The sequence below is a fragment of the Ranitomeya imitator genome, chromosome 3, assembly GCF_032444005.1.
Source record: "Ranitomeya imitator isolate aRanImi1 chromosome 3, aRanImi1.pri, whole genome shotgun sequence".
Classification (NCBI taxonomy): domain Eukaryota; kingdom Metazoa; phylum Chordata; class Amphibia; order Anura; family Dendrobatidae; genus Ranitomeya; species Ranitomeya imitator.
Window position 1 is genome coordinate 471,748,460 of NC_091284.1, and position 24,419 is coordinate 471,772,878.

The window sequence follows — 24,419 nt, forward strand, 5'->3', positions numbered from 1 at the left end:
TTATCTCACTAAATGCCCGCTCTCTTTTCCCGTGATCATAATACTACTCAGACATTACAGTGTGAGAGTTAAGCAGCGTAACAATGCTTTATTGAACCACTAAACATATGGAACAGTCGGAGCAAAATACCCAAGATGGTGCAAAATTACAGAGTCTCACCCTTCCGCTGACTCACCAGGATTAGTCGTTAAAGGGCTGACTACCCCCACCTGTGGCATGCACCGAGAGGAGGCAACGACAAGCTTAGGAAGATGACAGACCATTGAGGCAGAAAATGCAATAGCAATAGCCGACAGCACTTCAGATAACAGAATGCACGTTCAGAATTCATAGGACCCAATAGGAAAAATGTATGCCAGAAAATCAAGAAGAACAGCATCCAATATGGTTGAAAGAACAAAAATGACTCTTTATTTTGCCATAATGCGACGTTTCGACCAATTATAGTTCTCTGCTTGGAAACCTGATTTTTATTATGGGCAATCAAGAATAATAAAAAAAATAATCGAAACTCCATTTAAAGTATGCTTAGTTTGCAAGAACAAACAAGTTTACACTGTAAAGAAGCAGCAAACGAAATACAGAAGAATTACAGCATATGCAGTAGACTGAACATTGATCCCACTCTTCACATATATAGATTTATTGCTGTAGTTAAGAGTTACTGCCGCATGTGTAACTATAACAGTGTTAACTTTTGTTTGCGTTTAGATGGGTGTTCTTGTATGAGAAAGGCTACCAAAATGTGGATGACATCATCAGTTCTGTCTCTGTAAAAATGAAAGGCATTGCAATTACAAATATGTCTAACATGGGCACAGAAATTTGGGATGTTGCTGACTATGTTTTCCCTCCGCAGGTAAGATATGATTTGGTTTTTTTTTATTCATTCCATAGACTTCTGCATATTTTAAAGAATTTATCTTACCTTCTGCTAAAAGTCTGCTGCCACTAGATAACTACGGGCTTCTGAATCCTTACAGTACACGCACCGCCAAAAGTGGGCTGTCGTGTGACTGCGAGTATGCAATCTGCATACTTCCGGCCATCTTCCGACTAGACATGCTCAACTTTTCTCAATACAAATAAATTGAGCAAGGCTGAGCAAGTCTATTTGGCACATGACCACTTGTATGCAAATTGCAGCAACAGCAGGGAATCCTGATAGCCTGAAGTGTGCACACTGTAAGGATTCAAAGTCTACAGTCACATATAATGACTGCAGATTTTTAGCAGAAGATGGAACAACCCCTTTAAATATATACAGGGCTATACAAAATAATTGAAACATCCCATGCCAAATAGTGCAAAATTTCAGGTAACCAAACCATAATGAAAAACTGCTTTGTGGGTGAAACTTGCATTTTACTTGTGAGGTCTCCATAGTTTGTGCTGATAATAATGAACGCATATGCCTTTCAATGACCTCTAAGGTCTCAATTCATCAAAATGTTTACCCCAGAGAAAACACTTAACAGTCACAAAATTTTAGTGCAAAAATTTAGAGTCTTATGGTGTTTTCAGTTTTATCCAGCTTTGTTGAAATGGGCAGAGCTGTAGTGGGATGGGGTGAGGTGATGATGCCTCGCTCTTCTAATTCATGAAGAGTTGTGGCTTTCCATATGTCACAAATTTTGCTCCAGTCTCTGACTGGCACTTTTAGAAATCTCATTCATGTTTCTGCTATAGTAAGATTCAACATTTATTCTGCCTTAAAAAACAGACTGAAAAAAAAGCAGCAAACTTGGTGTGATGAATGTTATAGATTAGGAGGCAGACACCACTTTTAAGATATGCATGATTCATAAAGAGGTGTGCGCCTCTTGATGAATCAGGCACCTCTGACTTCATCATGCCCCTCATCAAGATTGGCTTGAACAAAGCTGGTCTTGATGAGTCAGGGACTGAATATTTTTGACTAGATTCATTAAGACTGACATTGTTCACACCAGTCTTGATGAAGAGGCATGGTGCAGTCAGAGGTGTCTAATTTGTGCGCCTTTTAATGAATCAGGCACAACTTAAAAGCTAAATGTGCCTGCGAGAGACTGGAGTAAAATTTGTGGCATAAGGTTCGCCGCAGCTTGTCATTAATTAGACGAACTGTAGTGTCTGACCCAATCCTGCCCCAGCTACACCCATTGTGGGGGACCTGGACAAAACTGATAAAAGATGGCAAAAGACTCAAAATTCCTGTGCAAATTCGCATTGTACAAATATTTTGCAACTTTTCAAACTGTTTTACAACAGATACAGTATCTGTCGTAAACACCTTCATGAATCAAGGCCTTTGTGTTGCAGTACAGAATGGAAAAAATGTAAGTTGTTTTGAAAAACTGTAATTTAAGTATAGCCAATAGCTCAATGAGTTAAACACAAATCTCAGGGCAAGGTATACATAAAGAATGAATCAATCCAAAAAGTATATCGCAAAATACCACAGTCATACCTACTATGTATACCAATATGGACAGAATAACGGACAACTCAGCAATTTACAAGCAAAAAAAAGAACAAAAAGAGACCGAACTCATGCCCAAATAGTCATATTAAATAATATTATTTATTAAGAATAAGATACACCATATGGTGGGGGGAGGAAAACAAAAAAAAAGGGGCTATACACCAGGAGACCGAGACGTATTCTTTACAAAATATTGAGGTGACTACATGATAATGAATAGATCCCAGATGTAAATAAATAAATAAATAGATAAGTACATACATGGCACCAAAGAAAAAATAAATAAAATGAATCATAATAAATATCCACAGGAAAAATGTAGGAAAGGTGTGTGCAAGGGTATACCTTAAAAATAAGGTGCAAGTGCAAAGACACTATAAGTTAGAAAGACGCAAGCTAGAAAATGCTCTGAGACTAAAGTGCATACAGTGATTGCTGTTAATGAGTCATACAGCAGGCATGTGTATAGAGGTATAACAAAATAATAAGGTGCAAGTGCAGAGTCACTGTGGGCAAAAGAATGGCAAATACCAATAAATACTCAGAGAAACAAGTGCATACAATAATTGCTGCTAATGATAAATTATAAGATAATGATGGCCAAAAACATAATTACCTGTAGATAATGTAGAGACCGTCTCCTGGATGTACCCTACCCCGACGCGCGTTTTGACATCAGCCTTCGTCAGCTCAATGAGATAGAGTAGTTCAGAACCTAAGACAGACATGGGGTAAGTTCTCACGCATCCTTTTTGCTGTATTGTCTGCATAATTTTTGCTGCATTTTTTCCACAATAAAAACCACTGATAGTCACCAGAAAAAAACTGCAATTCTGTATGACATTCTCTATTTTTTTATGTTTTTTTTTTGGCTGCTCAGTCTCATTTATCTCAATGGGAAAAAAAACACAGTAAAAATACTGAAATAACTGACATGCTGCACTAAAAAATTTTGGAAATCTCAATTCATTTTTCTGTTGCCGTAAGATACAGCATTTTTTGCCCTAAAACAAAATAGAAAAAACGCTGCAGAAATAGTGCAAAAAAGGCAATATAATAGACAAATAATCATATTTTATGTTATAAAGCTATTTTTGAAGAACTTTCTTTTTCAGTCTAGATTTCCTAAGAAGATTTTCATTTCCAGTATAAATTATGCATCTTGGCCAGAGGTAGACACAAACAAACAAAAAAGCGCCATGTGCAAGAACACTATATGGGCCCCTCTTTATATCTGTAACAAAAGCAGATTGCTATTTTGGAGGTGGAAGTAGACCTCCTTCCCTCTTGGGCTCCAGATTGGCCGCACAGGTTGCACTAATGGTATGATGCAGCACCCCAGGTAACTGGTTGTTACAGTGATCTTGCCTTTCTTTCGGGGAGGGTGATGTCATGCTTGGAGGCAAGGGAGATTCTGTCTATCATGTAAGGCACTCACATTCAACACATCTGAATCTAGTCCAGGAGGGGGAGCTTAGGACCCGGATTCAGGGGAGCTTCCTTAGACTTTATGTATCCTGGTCTGGGGGAGGAGTCAGCCAGTTGTAGAGGAGTGGGGGGGAGAAGGACATCTGGAGCAGACGTAGGAGCCAAACAGCCACATAGGAGCTGCGACCCCTGGAAAGAGAGATATCATGAGTTGAATTGTGGAGGAGCTTAGAGGGAAGAAGCACAGAGGAGGAAGAGGCTCAGCAGGGGAACAGCAGAAGGACACCCTAGGAGCCAGAACACAGAAACCGGGTACCAGGAGCCCGAGGTCGTGTTGTTCTCCAGGACGTGCAACAGAACCGGAGGGCATAGGACTGTATGTTAATTGCCCGCATCAAGTCTGAGGTGAAGCAGTAACCTGAGAGCCCGGGTCATGAAAGAGACCCTATAAACAGGCTCGCACTGCCTATTGTATAGACATCTGTCTTAGAACAGGAGGGGACTTTGCAACCAAGCTTTAAGCAGCAGGGACCTCGCCAACTAAAGTAGCGCAAGTAGGAAAGGCTTATGGACCTCACCTGGGAGACGGATCTCCTATTGCCTCCAAGCCAGCCGGACCACTGCTACCCTGCACTTGGTAGCCTGGACTGAGGACTACTATCATCAGTAAACCAGGTAAAGACTGCAAACTTGTGTCCTCGTTCTTTGCCACACCATCCACCACACCATCGGTGCCATGCACTTGGGAAGCCCTGGGGACCCCGCTTCCCCTCTGGGAAGTGTCACCATCTTGCTGCATAACATCACCCTAGAGGACCCCTTTAACCAGCGTCGGTCCCTACTGACCGAAAACCACAGGTGGCGTCACGAACATAGACATTACAAATCCCCTTAAAGACCTTCCCCTTTAATTGGGTACCCAGGGCCACTGGTACCGAATACCCCACGGTCCAGGCAGGTGACGCAATGACCACCCCTGATCCTGGCCATATTTTATGAAAATACCTCCGATACAAGACCACTTGCAATGAAAAGTAGTTTCATTGTATTTTTTTTAACAGAAAGAAATAGAGATGGATGAAAAATAGTGATGGTGCTAATGGCAGATACATTAAAATACAGGTTGGGCCCTGTTTCTGATGTAAGGCTTGTACCACATAGTGCTTAGCTACAGTATCTGCATGCTATACTATGTATGTTTGTGGGAAGGGGTTATTAGGTAAATTATGATAGTCCTATTGAAATCTTAATCTGTATCATCTCTCATTAGCACTGACATAACCTCTAAACATGAGGCCTCTTACCCAGCACAGCTTTCATGTGATGGTTTCCTGTTATACAGCCAATAGATCATATGTTGGGGTCATGCAAGAGTTGAGTTTAGATTCCATCTAAATTACTAACTTCTTTTAGCAATAGAAGCTTTCCACTTTCTGCTAACAAATGTTATTCTCTGCTTTACCAACAGGGTGACAGCTCGTTTGTTGTGATGACTAACTTCATAATTACTCCGGAGCAACAAATGGGAAACTGTAATGAGGTATCTATCAACAGCAGATCGTGGCACTGGTTGATTTGATATTGTAGCATTTACTTTTTCTTTATTTTAGCGAAAAGTGATTTTTTTTTCTCACATGCAGCAAGATTTTTTTTGTTTCTCATGCAAACTAAGCAATGCCATCTCAGCTACATGCGGGTTATGCAACTAGTTAAAAATGTGACTTTTCACTTCCATTGACTTTCACCTCAATAGGATTGAGCAGCGAATATTGGGTAACAGGCAAGGTTGTTACTCAGTTGTGTAGCTAAGCGGAGCGTCACTTTTGCAGTCATATCTCACCATATTACTGTTTTTCTATAGCTGTATATGCAAATTCAAATGCTAAATACCATGCATGTCCAAGGTAGTCTTTCAGCTGGCACCTAAAAATTATAGCTAACCAACTGGACATTCATCACTTGAAGGACACTTTAAAGCACCACTCCAGTGGGATTTTTTTCATTTCAGTGCTGGACAGGTGCCACTAATCTAAGTTCCCTGCACCTAGTATTATACCCACCGGCTGCCGTCTTCAGCTTTTCCCGGTGCCAATCCAGTCCTGCGCCATTATCTTGTGACCGCAACTTCTGACTGACCGGAAGTCTGAGGAAATGGCCACAAGCTCTCAATTTTAGTCTATGAGAGCCCCGTTCTTAGACTTACATTAGTGTTATGAAGGCAATCCAGTGACACAGTGTGCCAGCAATCAGAGCACATACAGTGATCTGACAATAACCCAAAAACAATAGAACGAGCTCTGAGACGTGGAATCTCTGTAGACCGCAATACCTGAACCTATCCTAAACACAACTAAAGGCAGCTGTGGATTGCGCCTGACACTACCTATGCAACTCGGCACAGCCTGAGGAGCTGACTAGCCTGAAGATAGAAAAACAAGCCTGACTTGCCTCAGAGAAATACCCCAAAGGAAAAGGCAACCCCCACATATAATGACTGTTAGCAAGATGAAAAGACAAAAGTAGGGATGAAATAGATTCAGCAAAGTGAGGCCCGATATTCTAGATAGAGCGAGGATAGCAAAGAGAACTTTGCAGTCTACAAAAAACCCTAAAGCAAAAAACCACGCAAAGGGGGCAAAAAGACCCACCGTGCCGAACTAACGGCACGGCGGTACACCCTTTGCGTCTCAGAGCTTCCAGCAAAACGAATTGACAAGCTGGACAGAAAAAGTAGCAACAAAAGCAAAGAAGCACTTATCTAAGCAGAGCAGCAGGCCACAGGAAAGATCCAGAAGCTCAGATCCAACACTGGAACATTGACAAGGAGCAAGGAAGACAGAATCAGGCGGAGTTAAATAACAAAGCAGCCAACGAGCTCACCAGAACACCTGAGGGAGGAAGCTCAGAAGCTGCAGTACCACTTGTGACCACAGGAGTGAATTCAGCCACAGAATTCACAACACATTAGATTTTGACTTCCACATCCATCAGCAAGCACAGGATCAATCCAGCAGGTCACAAACTGCTGGAGAGCGACTGTAGTGGCACCAGTAAAAGATGAAGATGAAGTGTGAGAAAAGGGCCAGAGAACTTAGATTAGTAGCACCACTCTAACAGCGCAATGCAAAAAAAAAATGGAGTTGTGCCCTAAAATGGGAGTCCAGTACTTTTTTTCATTCTAATTTGTTTATTTTTGTCTATAGTCACCTACTAATCCTGCTCCATACCACTGAGTGGTCCTCCAATTATCTTGCCTAGTACAGGGGTCATCGCCTGAATGGCTTCAGCATTGCAGAAGCCCATACGACAGGAATCAAATGTAACTAGAATAAAAAAAAGTACTGAACTAATCTCCAACTTCTCCAAAACTTCTCCAAAAACTTCTCAAAACTTAACTTCTCCACAAATGTTCTAAGTTTGTGCAGTTGATATGTTTTTGGGATTATCTCACGTACTTTAACAAGAGTACATTGTCAATTTTAAGTTTACTATATTTCTCAATAAAGGTAAAGATGTGGGAATTCCTATTAATGGAAATAAATCCTCTGAGACTGAAGCTAAAAATGAGATTTGTATTAATAGAAAGTTCTATAATGCAAGATCTCTGCTAAGCAGGATCTATCTGAATGTCCTTGAAAATCCTGGGAATATGCAACAATTTGGAGCCAAATAAGGTCAGTTACTTTTTATTAGGGGTTATTATTGCCAAGTAGCCGAAGAAAAATGCACTAAATCATTTTTAAATAGCGAAAACGATAATGTACTCAAGATGCAGACAACAGGGCAGTAGTAATGGTATCAGGCGTCTAAGCACTAGTCTTCTTACCAGTAATATTTATGTTTTCCAGCTTCCCGATGTAGCACTTTGTGAAACTGATGATGATTGCAAAGCTATATCTACTCGACAAACGCAAGGTATGCAATGTTGGCCATTAATTATGTCTTCACAAATACATATGTTATGAAGGCCACGTGCACACGTTGAGTGTTTGGTGAGTTTTTTACCTCAGTATGTGTAAGCCAAAACCAGGAGTGGGTGATAAATACAGAAGTGGTGACGTGTTTCAATTATACTTTTCCTCTGATTGTTTGTCTCCTGATTTTGACTATCAAATACTGAGGTAAAAAGACTGAACGTGTGCACGTGGTCTAAGGCATTTTATGTCCTTCTAATTATACTCACTTTACTTACCGCACGTCTATTCTTGCATTTTGTCCATTATTAATCACTTCCATATGCTGTATAATCTAATATCATACATCCCCTTCTGTGCAGAATAAAGAGTTAATTATGCAAACGATTGTCACAATTAATATCCCACCATAATGTAATTCATATGGTATATCATGGTAACACTCGTTTACATGGCTTATTTATTTTTATGATGATAATTGCCACCCTTTATCATCCTCTTGCAGTAGCGAAAAAGTGAGCTTCCAGGCACCTTTGGTACAACTTCAATTTTTGGAGATAGTGAGCCTCAAAAAATCCAACAAAGCCAATTACTTTTCATCAGAGAATGTAAATTATGACCCATAGGTATTCGATAGGCACAGAAACAATGTTCAACAGTAGCTACAATATGCACAATTGACGTTAAAGATTTACAACTATTTTCACCATTCTTAAGATGTGTCCCTATCAGGTCTGTTTCTACTAATAATAATTAGCTACTTGTTCTAGCATTGTATGGTAGAGAACTCATAAAAAAGTTAGTAAATTAGGAATTAAAAGGAAGTAGGACCAACCCTCCTAAGCCGTGTATTTGGGCATGTAGGTCATAGGAAGCTGAATAAAATGATACCTTGAAATCTGCAATCTGATTTCAGCGAAATCCACTTTTTTCTTACATATAAATGACCTCTTCCAGGCTCTAGGGAGGATGCTGCCTTGAAGATAACTCTGCCTCCAGAGCTTGTTTTACATGAAGGGGAGTTACCAGTAAGACATGTAACTAGCACAGAACAGGAGAAATGTAATTTGTCTTCTTGCAAACACATTTTTTGCTTCTCTCGGCTCTGCTGTATTGCAACAATATTCTAACCCTGTGTGCCTGTGAGATGGAACTTAACCTGAGAGAAACCCGCAGGTGTGTCAGTTATAATCACACACAGCTCTGCAGTGAGATCAGGAGAGCAGAGAGCTGCCATTACACATCATACTGGTAAATCCCAATACATGTAAAACAAGCTCTGGAGGCAGAATTATCTGCCAGGTGACATCCTCCCCATAGCCTCGAAGAGGTCATTTGTATAAAGTGCTAAAAGATGATTTCTCAACAACAAGGCATCAGATATGAAGCATACAGGCATATCTCTCCTCAGCTGTCTATAACCTGTATGCCCATAATAATAGTTTAGATAGGTCAAATGTGACAGATTCCCTTTAAATGTAGCATATCATACCGTGAGAACGTAAATATATGTTAAGAAATGCAGTATATCCAGACTGATACATTTTTCACAGTGTGCTATGCTCCATAATTTGTTGGCTTACTTGGCAAATGTCTCCACTAAAAAGTGATATTCAACACTGAATTAAGATCTGAATGTGAGCGTGATAACTTCTGTAGAACACAAGGCTGGCAATGTGACTTTTGTGCCTTCTTATTTGATTTTATTCCCATGAAAGGTCATACGAAGTTGCTCCACTGTTTTGCAGTTGTCTTGATACTATTTCCATTGGCTTATATATGGAGACATAATTGGGTAGCAAAAAGTTGTATTGACTTGACAAGGTGACATACAGTAGGTGATTTAGGATCTTGTGCATATGTGTTTAAAATTGAAGCAGAGAGGCCACACTAATTTATATAGGTTATTTGCTTAGTGTCCGTTTTTTAGAACAAGAGAAAAAAGCCAAATGAAGAACTTTTTCTTCCACTCTAACACTAAGCAGTAAACGGAAACCACACCGACCCCATAATGGTGAGGTCACTGTGCTTCCATTTGAAACAGAAATACACATGATACTAATTCTGGTTATCTGATCTAAATAGTACCGACCAACAAACAGTAAATGGACATGTGCACAATTCCTCAGTAAAGATGCTCTGGAATACTTATGGCATTCTAACATTTACTTTAACAGACATGTATGGAGAGAGGACAGCTGATCGATAAATCCAGTGATTCATAGGTGGCGTTTGATAGATGTTCTCTTTTTTTCTTCTTTTACATTCAGTCCAGACACCAATACCACTATGGTCTTAAGGCTAGTGATTTAATTGCCACTACTAATTTGATAAAGCTCTGCTCACACTGCTGTTTAATTCTGTTTATATGCTCATCTGAGCAAAACAACTAAATAAACACTATTGCTATACCCCTTACGTACTGATGGCCAGAGAAGCCGATAATAGTTGCAGTTAGGTATATGCACAATGTCTTTTTCAGGCAGATTCCACCTAGAATCCATCTAATAGATGCACGTTTTCTGGCAGGCTGCTATTTTTAGGCTGGGAGGCAATATCCATGGCCACTTACCAGCCTCCAGTTTTCTGTTTTAGCTTGGCTGTTTGTCAAAAATAGAGGGGTCCCAATCTATTTTTTTAAATATTTGAAAAACAGCATGAGGACCCCTCTTTTTTTGAGAACCAGCCTTGCTGAAGCTGACAGCTGAGGGTTGCTGCCCGCAGGTGTCAGTTTTGCCTGGCTGGTTATTAAAAATACTAGATGGTGGCCCGATTCTAACACATCGGGTATTCTAGAATATGTATGTAGTTTATTTATGAAGATTTAAGAATAATGCAATGAATACACAGGATTTTCCGGGTAAAATATATACATAATCAGTGAAGCGGTGTTTAAATCCCGCGCCAATATCACTGATTGGTCGTGCCCAGCTGGCCGTGACCAGTCAGCGCAGCAGGGTTTAATTCTCCAGCCAATATCGCTGATTGGTCGCGCCCGGCCGGCCACGACCAATCAGCGAAGCATGGTTCAAATCCCGGGCCAATTCGTGGCCGGACTGCGACTGTTGCTGATTGGTCGCAGCCGGCCGGGCGCAACCAATCAGCGAAGCGTGGTTCAAATCCCGTGCCAATTCGCGGCCGGACTGTGCCAATATCGCTGATTGGTCGCGGGCAGCTGGCGAGACCAATCAGCGACGTGGGATTTCCGTTACAGACAAACAGACAGAATAAGACAATTATATAGTAGATACCCGATGCGTTAGAATCGGGCCACCATCTAGTATTCATATAAATGCTGGTGCTTACATTAATGTTTTAACCCATTGGACGCACTGCCATTGTTTGTCTCCTGTCTTTATTTTAAGAGTCAAAACTTTATTAGTCATCTATCGCTGTATGACAGCTTGTTTTCTACAGGATGACTTATAATCTTCAAAGACACAATTTATTTTACCATATGATAAACTTAAAAACGGGGAAAATTTTTATTCTCTCCCTTACACACTGTCCTCCATATTGTTCTCTCCCTCACAGACTGTCCTCCATGTTATTCTCTCCCTCACAGACTGTCCTCTGTGTTATTCTCTCCCTCACAGACTGTCCTCCATGTTATTCTCTCCTTCCCAGACTGTCCTCCATGTTATTTTATCCCTCGCAGACTGTCCTCCATGTTATGCTCTCTCTCACCGACTGTCCTCCATGTTATTCTCTCTTTCACAGACTGTCCTCCATGCTATTTTCTCCCTCACAGACTGTCCTCCATGTTATTCTCTCCCTCACAGACTGTCCTCCATGTTATTCTCTCCTTCACACACTGTGCTCCATGTTATTTTCTCCCTCACAGACTGTCCTCCATGTTATTCTCTCCCTCACACTGACCTCCATGTTATTCTCTCCTTCACAGACTGTCCTCCATGTTATTTTCTCCCTCACAGACTGTCCTCCTTATTATTTTCTCCCTCACAGACTGTCCTCCATGTTATTCTCGCCCTCACAGACTGTCCTCCATGTTATTCTCTCCCTCACACACTGTCCTCCATGTGATTCTCTCCGTCACAGACTGTCCTTCGTGGTATTCTCTCCCTCACAAACTGTTCTCCATGTTATTCTCTCCCTCACCGACTGTCCTCCATGTTATTCTCTCTCTCACACACTGTCCTCCATCTTATTCTCGCCCTCACAGACTGACCTCCATGTTATTCTCTCCCTCACAGACTGTCCTCCATGTTGTTCTCTCCCTCACAGACTGTCCTTCATGTTATTCTCGCCCTCACAGACTGACCTCCATGTTATTCTCTCCCTCACAGACTGTCCTCCATGTTATTCTTTCCCTCACACACTGTCCTCCATGTTATTCTCTCCCTCATAGACTGTCCATGTTATTCTCGCCCTCACAGACTGACCTCCATGTTATTCTCTCCCTCACAGACTGTCCTCCATGTTATTCTTTCCCTCACAGACTGTCCTCCATGTTATTCTCTCCCTCACAGACTGTCCTCCATGTTATTCTCTCCCTCACAGACTGACCTCCATGTTATTCTCTCCCTCACAGACTGTCCTCCATGTTGTTCTCTCCCTCACATACTGTCCTTCATGTTATTCTCACCCTCACAGACTGTCCTCCATGTTATTCTTTCCCTCACACACTGTCCTCCATGTTATTCTCTCCCTCACAGACTGTCCATGTTATTCTCGCCCTCACAGACTGACCTCCATGTTATTCTCTCCCTCACAGACTGTCCTCCATGTTATTCTTTCCCTCATAGACTGTCCTTCATGTTATTCTCGCCCTCACAGACTGACCTCCATGTTATTCTCTCCCTTACAGACTGTCCTCAATGTTATTTTCTCCCTCTCAGACTGTCCTCCATGTTATTATCTTCCTCACACACTGTCCTCCATGTTATTATCTCCCTCACAGACTGTCCTCCATGTTATTCTCTCCCTCACAGACTGACCTCCATATTATTCTCCCCTCACAGACTGTCCTCCATGTTATTCTCTCCCTCACAGACTGTCCTCCATGTTATTTTCTCCCTCACACAGTCATCCATGTTATTCTCTCTCTCACAGACTGACTTCCATGTTATTCTCTCAAGCACACACTGTCCTCCATGTTATTGTCTCCCTCACAGACTGTCCTCCATGTTATTCTCTCCCTCACAGACTATCCTCCATGTTACTCTCTCCCTCACAGACTGTCCTCCATGTTATTCTCTCCCTCACAGACTGTCCTCCATGTTATTCTCTCCCTCACAGACTATCCTCCATGTTACTCTCTCCCTCACACACTGTCCTCCATTTTATTCTCTCCCTCACAGACTGTTATCCATGTTATACTCTCCCTTACAGACTGTCCTCCATGTTATTCTCTCCCTCACAGACTGACCTCCATGTTATTCTCCCCTCACAGACTGTCCTCCATGTTATATACTACTAGCACTACCCCTCATTACATAATCCACCAATATGTTGGCCTGTATCCTAGCTACGGGGCATGCTACTGATCTATTGGAGGACTGCGGTTTGTTTATATCACCATGTGGGGGATCTGGATTACACTGTAGTGGGCTGGTTCTTTGGATTTTTGGCAATCAGGGCTAGTATGTCTTTGTTAGATGATGCAGCATTGTTTCTATGTGTTTGTAATGTATTTTCTATATATGTAAATGTATTTATGTGTATTCATTTGTGTTTACCTTTATGGTGCTATACTCCTATTGGTGGATTATGTAATGAGGGGTGGTGCTAGTAGTATATAATGGTGGTTGGAACATGTGTCAGACTGTGCTTGATAAAGGTCATTGTACCGAAACGTCGCCGCAGATGGCAGATTAAATTTGTAAGTCATTTTTCACTGACCGGTGTGGCGCTGTCTTCTTCTTTGTTATGGATTGGACTTTGTAGCTGGGCTGACCCCCTGGCAGTGACGTGCGCCACTAAGCCTATTAAGGCCGTATGGGTGTAAGGTGCGGTTTAACGCATTTTTTTTATGTCCTCCATGTTATTCTCTCCCTCACAGACTGTCCTCCATGTTATTTTCTCCCTCACAGACTGTCCATCATGTTATTCTTGTTCTAGTATATGTATTTAGTTTATTTATGAACCTTGATTGGTCGAGACCGGCCGGGAACGACCAATCAGCTACGCGGGATTTCGGTTACAGACAAACAGACCCTTAGACAATTATATATATAGATAGGCGAACCCATGACAGTTTGTTTTTAATTTATTTGTTTAGCGCGCAGGCACCGGGTGATGAATACTCCCATCAGCTGCAGCCTGCTCTCGCTGTTATTAGTGGCAGGAGGCGTAGGCTGATGGGAGCAGTAAAAGCCATCAGCCAAATACATTTACCTCCGATCGCAGCTGTGGGCTCACGCTGTCATTTGACAATGTGTGAACCACGGCTGTCTCACTGGCGATAAAGATTTTACTGCCTATCAGAGGCAGTGGTTACCACACTGTCATGGACATGACAGCATGGCAAACACTGGATGTTCAGGCCCTATATTCAAGTGAATGGGTCCTGGTCGAACCCGCCAGACCCAAACATCCAGGGGTCTGCCCATCTCTAATCTTCACTTGTCTAGAGTGTCTACTGGACACTGACTCACCAAGTCACCAGGCAGGATAATACAAACGATCTAACCCCGGCACACTCCAAAAATGTGAAGACAGATCTGTTGCTTTCAAAGTTTTTTAAGTTATCTTGTGCAAAAGAGAATGGTTTCCATCGTTTCGGCGCAGGCACGAAGACTCTTGGTCTTCATTTCCTGGGGCTGTCCTCATGTGAGCCAGTTTCTTTGTAGTGCTTGATAGTTTTTGCAACTGCACTTGAGGACACTTTCAAACTTTTCCCAATTTTTCAGACTGACTGACCTTCATTTCTTAAAATAATGATGGGCACTCGTTTTTCTTTACTTAGCTGCTTTTTTCTTGCCATAATACAAATTCTAACAGTCTATTCAGTAGGACTATCAGCTGTGTATCCACTAGACTTCTGCTCAACACAACTGATGGTCCCAATCCAATTTATAAGGCAAGAAATCCCACTTATTAAACCTGACAGGGCACACGTGTGAAGTGAAAACTATTTCCGGTGACTACCTCTTGAAGCTCATCAAGAGAATGCCAAGAGTGTGCAAAGCAGTCATTAAAGCAAAAGGTGGCTTCTTTGAAGAACCTAGAATATAAGACATATTTTCAGTTGTTTCACACTTTTTTGTTAAGTATATAATTCCACATGTGTTAATTCATAGTTTTGATGCCTTCAGTGTGAATTTACAGTTTTCATAGTCATGAAAATACAGAAAAATCTTTAAATGAGAAGATGTGTACAAACTGTTGGTCTGTACTGTAGGTTCCGGGCTCTCAGATTGCCCTATGGAAATCTGTCAAAAGTGGTCTTGATTGGCCAGCAGAGTGGAATTAAGTGAAACTGTTCACACCCATAGTGGACTATCCTTTGTTATCAATTGCTAGGAATACAGATGTAGGCTGCACTGTCACACTATCAGTCAGGGCCGGACTGGCCATTGGGCACTTCTGGCATATGCCAGAAGGGCCGGTGCCAGTTGTGGGCCACTCGATCCGCCTCCCCCCGCCGCCGCCGACTCACCCCCCTGCCGTCGCATTCAAGTATACCGGCATCTATGACGCCGGTACAGTTGAATGCAATGATGGAGGAGAGAGCGTCTACAGACACTCCCTCTCCCATCATTCCCCGCTCTGCCTCCCTGTGCTGGATATACCACTCTGCGGGCTGTGCTGTATATACCACTGTGCGGGCTGTGCTGTATATACCACTGTGTGGGCTGTGCTGGATATACCACTGTGCGGGCTGTGCTGGATATACTACTGTGCGGGCTGTGCTATATATATTACAGTGTGGGCTGTGCTGTATACTGCTGTGTGGGCTGTGTTATCTACTATGCGGGCTGTGCTATATACTATGCGGGCTTTACTATATACTATGGGGAGTATATTATCTTCTATGGGGAGGCCATGTTATGTACTATGTGGCTGTGGTATATACTATTGTGGGGGTGTATTATATTCTATGGGGAGGTTAGGTTATATACTATATTATGGGGAGGTGGGCTGTATTATATTCTATGGGGTTACATTGTACTATGTGGGGTGGCTGCATTATACTCTGTGGGGTTGCTGCGTTATACTGTGGGGTGGCTGCATTATACTCTGTGGTTGCCGCATTATATTCTGTAGGGTGGTGGCTACATTATACTATATGTGGGCTGCATTATACTGTATCGAGGACTATGGGGAATACGTTATACTATATGAAGAACTATGGGGTGCATTATACTATGGGAAGTGAATTGTACTACATGGATGACTATGGCGGTGCATTATACTATATGGAGCACTATGAGGAGTGTATTATGCTATATGGAGGACTATGAGGAGTGTATTATACTATGTGGAGGACTGAGCAGTGTATTTTAATATATGGAGGACTATAGGGAGTGTATTATACTATATGGAGGACTGTGGGGTGTATTTTACTAAACAAGTAAAATGCTGCATATTGAGATTGTTTTTGTCGGAACAAAAATCATTGTTCTCAGCAGCACATTGCCGCTGTAAACTGTAGATGTGCTGCTGATAACATGATACTGTTTTGGGATCGGTTAGTGATCTTTTAGTGATCGTTCTGTCCCATCATTCTTTCTCAGACGGTGGAAAGAGGCTGGGAAACAAGTGTTGAACAACTTCAGCATTGTCGATCAAACTCATTTAGCGGCCTGAACTCAGCGCTTGTAAATACAACCGAAATGCTTTTGTGTGATGTGCAATATGTTAGCATTTTGGGCCCCATTTTAAACTTTGCCTAGGGCCCCACTTTGCCTAAAACCGGCCCTGCCTACAAGTGTACAAAGATATTATACAGTCACCATGTGACAAGTGGGCCTGTGTAACTTCGAATGCCAGGGCAGAATTTTAGTCCCAGTCCGGCCCTGCTATCAGTATTTGGACAGTATTTTACATCAGTATTTGTAAGCCAAAACGAGGAGTGGGAGATAAATGCAGAAGTGGTGCTATGTTTCTATTATATTTTTCCTCTATTTGTTCCACGCCTGGTTTTGGCTTACAAATACTGATGTAAAATACTGACCAAATACTGCTAGTGTGATGGCAGCCGTATTGAGGTAGACTTAGCCTTTGTATCTTTCAAAAGTAATGGAATGCGCATAAGGTATTGTAAGGGTACCGTCACACAGTGCCATTTCGATCGCTACGACGGTACGATTCGTGACGTTCCAGCGATATCGTTACGATATCGCTGTGTCTGACACGCAGCAGCGATCAGGGATCCTGCTGAGAATCGTACGTCGTAGCAGATCGTTTGGAACTTTCTTTCGTCGCTGGATCTCCCACTGTCATCGCTAGATCGGTGTGTGAGACACCGATCTAGCGATGCGATCTAGCGATGCGTTCGCTTGTAACCAGGGTAAACATCGGGTTACTAAGCGCAGGACCGCGCTTAGTAACCCGATGTTTACCCTGGTTACCAGCGTAAAAGTTAAAAAAAACAAACAGTACATACTTACATTCCTGTGTCCGTCAGGTCCCTAGCCGTCTGCTTCCAGCACTCACTGACTGCCGGCCGTAAAGTGAAAGCAGAGCACAGCGGTGACGTCACCGCTGTGCTGTGCTTTCACTTTACGGCCGGCAGTCAGTGAGTGCGGGAAGCAGACGGCAAGTGACAGACACCGGAATGTAAGTATGTGCTGTTTGTTTTTTTTAACGCTGGTAACCAGGGTAAACATCGGGTTACTAAGCGCGGTCCTGCGCTTAGTAACCCGATGTTTACCCTGGTTACCCGGGGACCTCGGCATCGTTGGTCGCTGGAGAGCTGTCTGTGTGACAGCTCCCCAGCGACCACACTACGATTTACCTACGATCACGGCCAGGTCGTATCGCTGGTCATGATCGTAGGTAAATCGTATAGTGTGACGGTACCCTTAGAGGTAGTTAGACCTCAATGAACCTTATTCACTGTTCATAGTGAAGGCTGCAGCTGGCATGTGGCTCCCTCCCTGTGTCCTTGTTAGTGACCGCTTCAGTGTGGAGGCAAGGAGCCTCTTACTTTATATATAACTACCATAAGATTGTCTTCCTGACGAAGGCTTGTGCCTGAGCCAAAACGTTGGAAACCAATCTCTTTTGCACAAGATAAATTTAACCCCTTAACGACCGCCGATACGCCTTTTAACGGCGGCCGCTAAGGGTACTTAAACCACAGCGCCGTTAATTACCGGCGATCGCAAAAAACAAAACAAAACGCAATTTCTTTTTAATTTCTCTGTCCTCCGATGTGATCGCACATCAGAGGACAGAGAAATGGGGTCCCAGGTAGCCCCCCAATATTTACCTGTCTCCCCTGTTGCTCCTCATGGCTCCCAATGGGCGCCGCCATCTTTTTCCGGCAAAAAAATGGCGGGCGCATGCTCAGAATCTTTGGGGTCTCGGCTTGCCGGGGGTAGCCGAGACCCCAAAGAACATGATTTGCGATCGCCGGTAATTAACTGTTTACTGGCGACCGCAAAAAAAAAAAAGCAAAGTGTAATTCTCTGTCCTCTGATGTGATCGCACATCAGAGGACAGAGAAATAGGGGGATTCGGGGACCCTGCCATACTTACCGGTGTCCCTGGGTCCTCCTGCTGCTCCTCCTGGCCGCCGGCAAAAGAAAATGGCGGGCGCATGCGCAGTGCGCCCGCCATCTGTAGCCATCTGCTGGCCGGCAGGAGAAGAGCAGTTGGGGCTAAAATTAGGGTTAGGGCTAGGGTTAGGGTTAAGGCTAGGGTTAGGGCTAGGGTTAGGGCTAGGATTAAGGTTAGGGCTAGGGTTAGGGTTAGGGCTAGGGTTAGGGTTAGGGCTAGGGTTAGGGCTAGGGTTAGGGTTAGGGCTAGGGTTGGGGCAACATTTAGGGTTAGGGTTGGGGCTAAATTTAGGGTTAGGCTTCTTTCACACTTACGTCGGTACGGGGCGCCGGCCCGACATACCGACGCACGTTGTGAAAATTGTGCACAACGTGGGCAGCGGATGTAGTTTCTCAACGCATCCGCTGCCCAATCTATGTCCTGGGGAGGAGGGGGCTGAGTTACGGCCACGCATGCGCAGTCAGAAATGGCGGACGCGACGTACAAAAAAACGTTATATTGAACTTTTTTTGTGCCGACGGACCGCCAAAACACAACTGATCCAGTGCACGACGGACGCGACGTGTGGCCATCCGTCACGATCCGTCGGCAATACAAGTCTATGGGCAAAAAACGCATCCTGCGGGCACATTTGCAGGATCCGTTTTTTGTCCAAAGCGACGGATTGCGACGGATGCTAAACGCAAGTGTGAAAGTAGCCTTAGGGCTAGGGTTAGGGTTGGGGCTAAAGTTAGGGCTAGGGTTGGGGCTAAAGTTAGGGTTAGAGTTGGGATTTGGGTTAGGGTTTGGATTAGGGTTGGTATTAGGGTTAGGGTTGGCATTAGGGTTACGCTTGGGATTAGGGTTAGGTTTGGGATTAGGGTTAAGGTTAGGGTTGTGATTAGGGGTGTATTGGGATTAGGGTTAAGTTTGAGGTTAGGGTTGAGATTAGGATTAGGGGTGTGTTGGATTTAGGGTTTTTATTAGGGTTATGGTTAGGGTTGACATTAGGGTTGTTTTGGGGTAAGGGTTGTGATTATCGTTAGGGTTAGTGATTAGGATTATGGATCGGGTTAGGGTGTGTTGGGGTTAGGGTTGGAGCTAGAATTGGGGGGTTTCCACTGTTTAGGTACATCAGGGGGTCTCCAAACACGACAGCCAATTTTGCGCTCAAAAAGTCAAATGGTGCTCCCTCCCTTCTGAGCTCTGCCGTGCGCCCAAACAGTGGGTTACCCCCACATATGGGGCATCAGCGTACTCGGGATAAATTGGACAACAACTTTTGGGGTCCAATTTCTCCTGTTACCCTTGTGAAAATAAAAACTTGGGGGCTACAAAATCTTTTTTTGTGGAAAAAAAAATATTTTTTATTTTCATGACTCTGCATTATAAACTTCTGTGAAGCACTTGGGCATTCAAAGTTCTCACCACACATCTAGATAAGTTCCTTGGGGGGTCTAGTTTCCAAAATAGGGTCACTTGTGGGGGTTACTACTGTTTAGGTACATCAGGGGCTCTGCAAACGCAACATAATGCCCACAGACCATTCTATCTAAGTCTGCATTACAAAACGGCGCTCCTTCCCTTCCGAGCTCTGCCGTGCGCCCAAACAGTGGTTTACCCCCACATATGGGGCATAAGCGTACTCGGGATAAATTGGACAACAACTTTAGTGGTCCAATTTCTCCTGTTACCTGTTATGATCTGGTGGTTTAGGAGCAACATGGGACGAGCTCTGAAGGAAGTGGTACCTGTACTGACCGCAGTCCCTAAGCTCAACACAACACTAGAAGTAGCCGTGGGATGCTCCTAACACTCCCTAGGCACCTCGTCACAGCCTGAGAACTAACTACCCCTAAAGATAGAAACAGGAAAACTATCTTGCCTCAGAGAAAATCCCCAAAGGATAGATAGCCCCCCACAAGTAATGACTGTGAGTGGAGAGGGAAAAGACATACACAGAATGAAACCAGGATGAGCACAGGAGGCCAGTCTAGCTAGATAGATAGGACAGGATGGAATACTGTGCGGTCAGTATAAAACACTAAAAAAATCCACACAGAGTTTACAAAAATCTCCACACCTGACTAAAGGTGTGGAGGGTAAATCTGCTTCCCAAAGCTTCCAGCAACACTGAATTAATTCATACTGACAAGCTGGACAAACATAAAAAGCACAGAACGGATAAGTCCACAACCTGTGGACAGAAAAGAGCAAGCAAGGACTTAGCTTTGCTGAACTAGTCAGGATAACAGGGAAATCCAAAGAGATGTGAATCCAACCAGGAACCATTGACAAGTGGCACAAGCTGAAGGAAAGAGCCAGGCTAAATAGCCAAGCAGAATAGACGATCAGTGGAAGCAGCTGCTGACAGCTAAATCCAAGGAGCAGCCATTCCACTTAAAACCACCGGAGGTACCCAAGAGCAGAACTCACAAAAGTGCCACTTACAACCACCGGAGGGAGCCCAAGAGCGGAATTCACAACAGTTACCCTTGTGAAAATAAAAACTTGGGGGCTACAAAATCTTTTTTGTGGAAAAAAAAATATTTTTTTATTTTCACGACTCTGCATGCTAAACTTCTGTGAAGCACTTGGGCATTCAAAGTTCTCACCACACATCTAGATAAGTTCCTTGGGGGGTCTAGTTGCCAAAATGGGGTCACTTGTGGGGGGTTACTACTGTTTAGGTACATCAGGGGCTCTGCAATCGCAACATAACGCCCACAGACCATTCTATCAAAGTCTGCATTCCAAAACGGCACTCCTTCCCTTCCGAGCTCTGCCGTGCGCCCAAACAGTGGTTTACCCCCACATATGGCACATCAATGTACTCGGGATAAATTGGACAACAACTATTGTGGTCCAATTTCTCCTGTTACCCTTGTGAAAATAAAAACTTGGGGGCTAAAAAATCTTTTTTGTGGAAAAAAAATATTTTTTATTTTCACGACTCTGCATTATAAACTTCTGTCAAGCACTTGGGCATTCAAAGTTCTCACCACACATCTAGATAAGTTCCATGGGGGGTCTAGTTTCCAAAATGAGGTCACTTGTGGGGGGTTTCTACTGTTTAGGCACATCAGGGGCTCTCCAAATGTGACATGGCGTCCGATCTCAATTCCAGCCAATTCTACATTGAAAAAGTAAAACGGCACTCCTTCTCTTCCAAGCTCTGCGGTGCGCCCAAACAGTGGTTTACCCCCACATATGGGGTATTGACGTACTCAGGAGAAATTGCACAACAACGTTTGTGGTCTAATTTCTCCTGTTACCCTTGTGAAAATAAGAATTTGTGGGCGAAAAGATCATTTTTGTGTAAACAAATGCGATTTTTTTATTTTCACGGCTCTACGTTATAAACTTCTGTGAAGCTCTTGGGGGTTAAAAGTGCTCACCACACATCTAGATAAGTTCCTTAAGGGGTCTAGTTTCCAAAATGGTGTCACTTGTGGGGGGTTTCCATTGTTTAGGCACATCAGGGGCTCTCTAAACGTGACATGGCGTCCGATCTCAATTCCAGCCAATTCTGCATTGAAAAAGTCAAACAGCGCTCCTTCACTTCCAAGTTCTGCGGTGCGCCCAAAAAGTGGTTTACCCCCACATATGGGGTATTCAGGAGAAATTGCATTACAAAATTTATGGTTACATTTCTGTTTTTACTCTTGTGAAAATAAAAAAAATGGTTCTGAATTAAAATGTTTGCAAGAAAAAGTTAAATGTTCATTTTTTCCCTTCCACATTGTTTCAGTTCCTGTGAAGCACGTAAAGGGTTAATAAACTTCTTGAATGTGGTTTTGAGAACCTTGAGGGGTGTAGTTTTTAGAATGGTGTCATACTTCATTATTTTCTATCATATAGACCCCTCAAAATTACTTCAAATGTGATGTGGTCCCTAAAAAAAAAATGGTGTTCTAAAAATGAGAAATTGCTGGTCAACTTTTAACCCTTATAACTCCCTAACAAAAAAAAAATTTGTTTCCAAAATTGTGCTGATGTAAAGTAGACATGTGGGAAATGTTATTCATTAACTATTTTTCGTGACATATCTCTCTGATTTAAGGGCATAGAAATACAAAATTTGAAAATTGCAAAATTTTAAAAATTTTCGCCATATTTCCGTTTTTTTCATAAATAATCGCAAGTAATATCGAAGAAATGTTACCACTAACATGAAGTACAATATGTCACGAAAAAACAATCTCAGAATCAGCGGGATCCTTTGAAGCGTTCCAGAGTTATAACCTCATAAAGTGACAGTGGTCAGAATTGTAAAAATTGGCTCGGTCATTAAGTACCAAATTGGCTCTGTCACTAAGGGGTTAAAAAACTTTGAAAGCAACAGATCTGTCTTCATGTTTTTGGAGTGTGCCGGAGTTAGATCTTTTGTATTGTCTTACCGTTTTTCCCCTGAGCACCTAACAGTGGTCGAGTCTGATCAATCCGCTTTTAGTACCAGGCAGGGTAATGCCTGCCAGGAGAATACTTAAGCTACGTTCACATTAGCGTCGCACGGAAAAACGCGCGCAAACGCGCGCAAAAACGCGCGCGTTTTGCGACGCGTGCGTCGTTTTTGACGAAAATCGGACGCACAGAAAATGCTACATGTAGCGTTTTCTTGCGTCCGACGCTAGCGTCGGAAACGACGCACGTGGCGAAAAACGCCACCAAAACAACGCACGCGTCCCCTATGTTAAACATAGGGGCGCGTCGCCGCTGCGTCGCCGCTGCGTCGCCGACGCAACGGCGACGCGACGCTAATGTGAACGTAGCCTAAGAAGGAAGGAGAAAGTGTGGGAGAAAGCCTGCTGTTCAGTGTCTGGTTGTGCAAAAAAAGGAAAGGCATGAGCAGGAAAAAGAACTTGAAGGGGGCTTACCAAACAGTCTAGGCATCCAGTGAGACATTGAAAGTAGGGTCAGTTCTGCTGATATAGAACATCTGACTAGTGGCAGGAGGAGAACCTGTGTGCTGCATAATTTAGCGACACCCAGAGACTTGTGGTATAAAAATTCAGTAGTGGAATTTAAAGAACTATGTATACATTAATATATCAGGAATGATTCTAATCGATTTCTCTGGTTTATTTATGGATTTACTATTTATTACAGATTACAGAAACGAATTCATATGTATTTATGAAAGCATGTTTCTTGTTTGTTCTCACAATTTCAACAGTGTCCAGTGGCATCTAAAGAAAACTATACGATAATTTAGTTTTAAGATTATACACGTTAATGAGACACTCACAAATTTCATTTTAAACTAAGCAGATGGTCAAATTGGAGACTTAGCTCCCGTAAAAGAAAAAATATGCTTGTAGTCTACTTTTCCACACTTTTGTTGTTTATAAAATTTCATTTATTCGTGGTGAAATTTAGGGTGCTCCATGTACCGCGACATGGATTTTTATCACTGACATCAGTGATTTTTATCGTACGCAAAAAACACTTATCAGTTTTTTTATTAGTATTTTATCAGAGTTTGGTTAATGTAAGTTTTTACCATCCAAATTTTGTCAGAGATACATCTGATTTTCTGGAATGAAAAAAAAATTCTGAAGGTTTCTTTTCATACATTAAACGGTCCGTGTAGAATGTTTGAAAAACAAATACCATTCGACTGCTGTCCGATTTTTTTTTTTTTTCACGGACCCGTAGACTTGTATTAGTGAGATTGATCCAATTCTCGGACAAAATCATATGTCTCCCTGCTTTTGTCTGAACCACTTAGCCTGTAAAAAAACCATAGACGTGATTAGCCCTATAGACATAATAGGTATGAGTTCTATTCATGAAAAACATGGAGAGAAGTTGTATGAGAAACTTGTACGCCCTAGTGTGCATATTGAGTAAAATTGTTTAATCTGAAACAAATTCCCTAGACTACAGGCATGGTTTTCATAGTAGCCAAGTTTAAATTGAGAGTGACAGATTCCCTTTACAT

The 24,419-nt window shown here is 42.7% G+C and overlaps 1 protein-coding gene across 3 annotated transcripts in view; it reads left to right on the forward strand.

The window, feature by feature from the left end:
- Positions 1–24,419, forward strand: part of LOC138670280 (P2X purinoceptor 1-like) — a 186,226-nt gene that overhangs the window by 54,916 nt on the left and 106,891 nt on the right. For all 3 annotated transcript variants that reach the window (XM_069757477.1, XM_069757475.1, XM_069757476.1), the window contains exons 2-4: positions 713–860; positions 5,362–5,433; positions 7,742–7,808. In XM_069757477.1, coding sequence (XP_069613578.1) covers positions 713–860; positions 5,362–5,433; positions 7,742–7,808 — 287 coding nt within the window. The remainder of the gene's footprint in view (positions 1–712; positions 861–5,361; positions 5,434–7,741; positions 7,809–24,419) is intronic.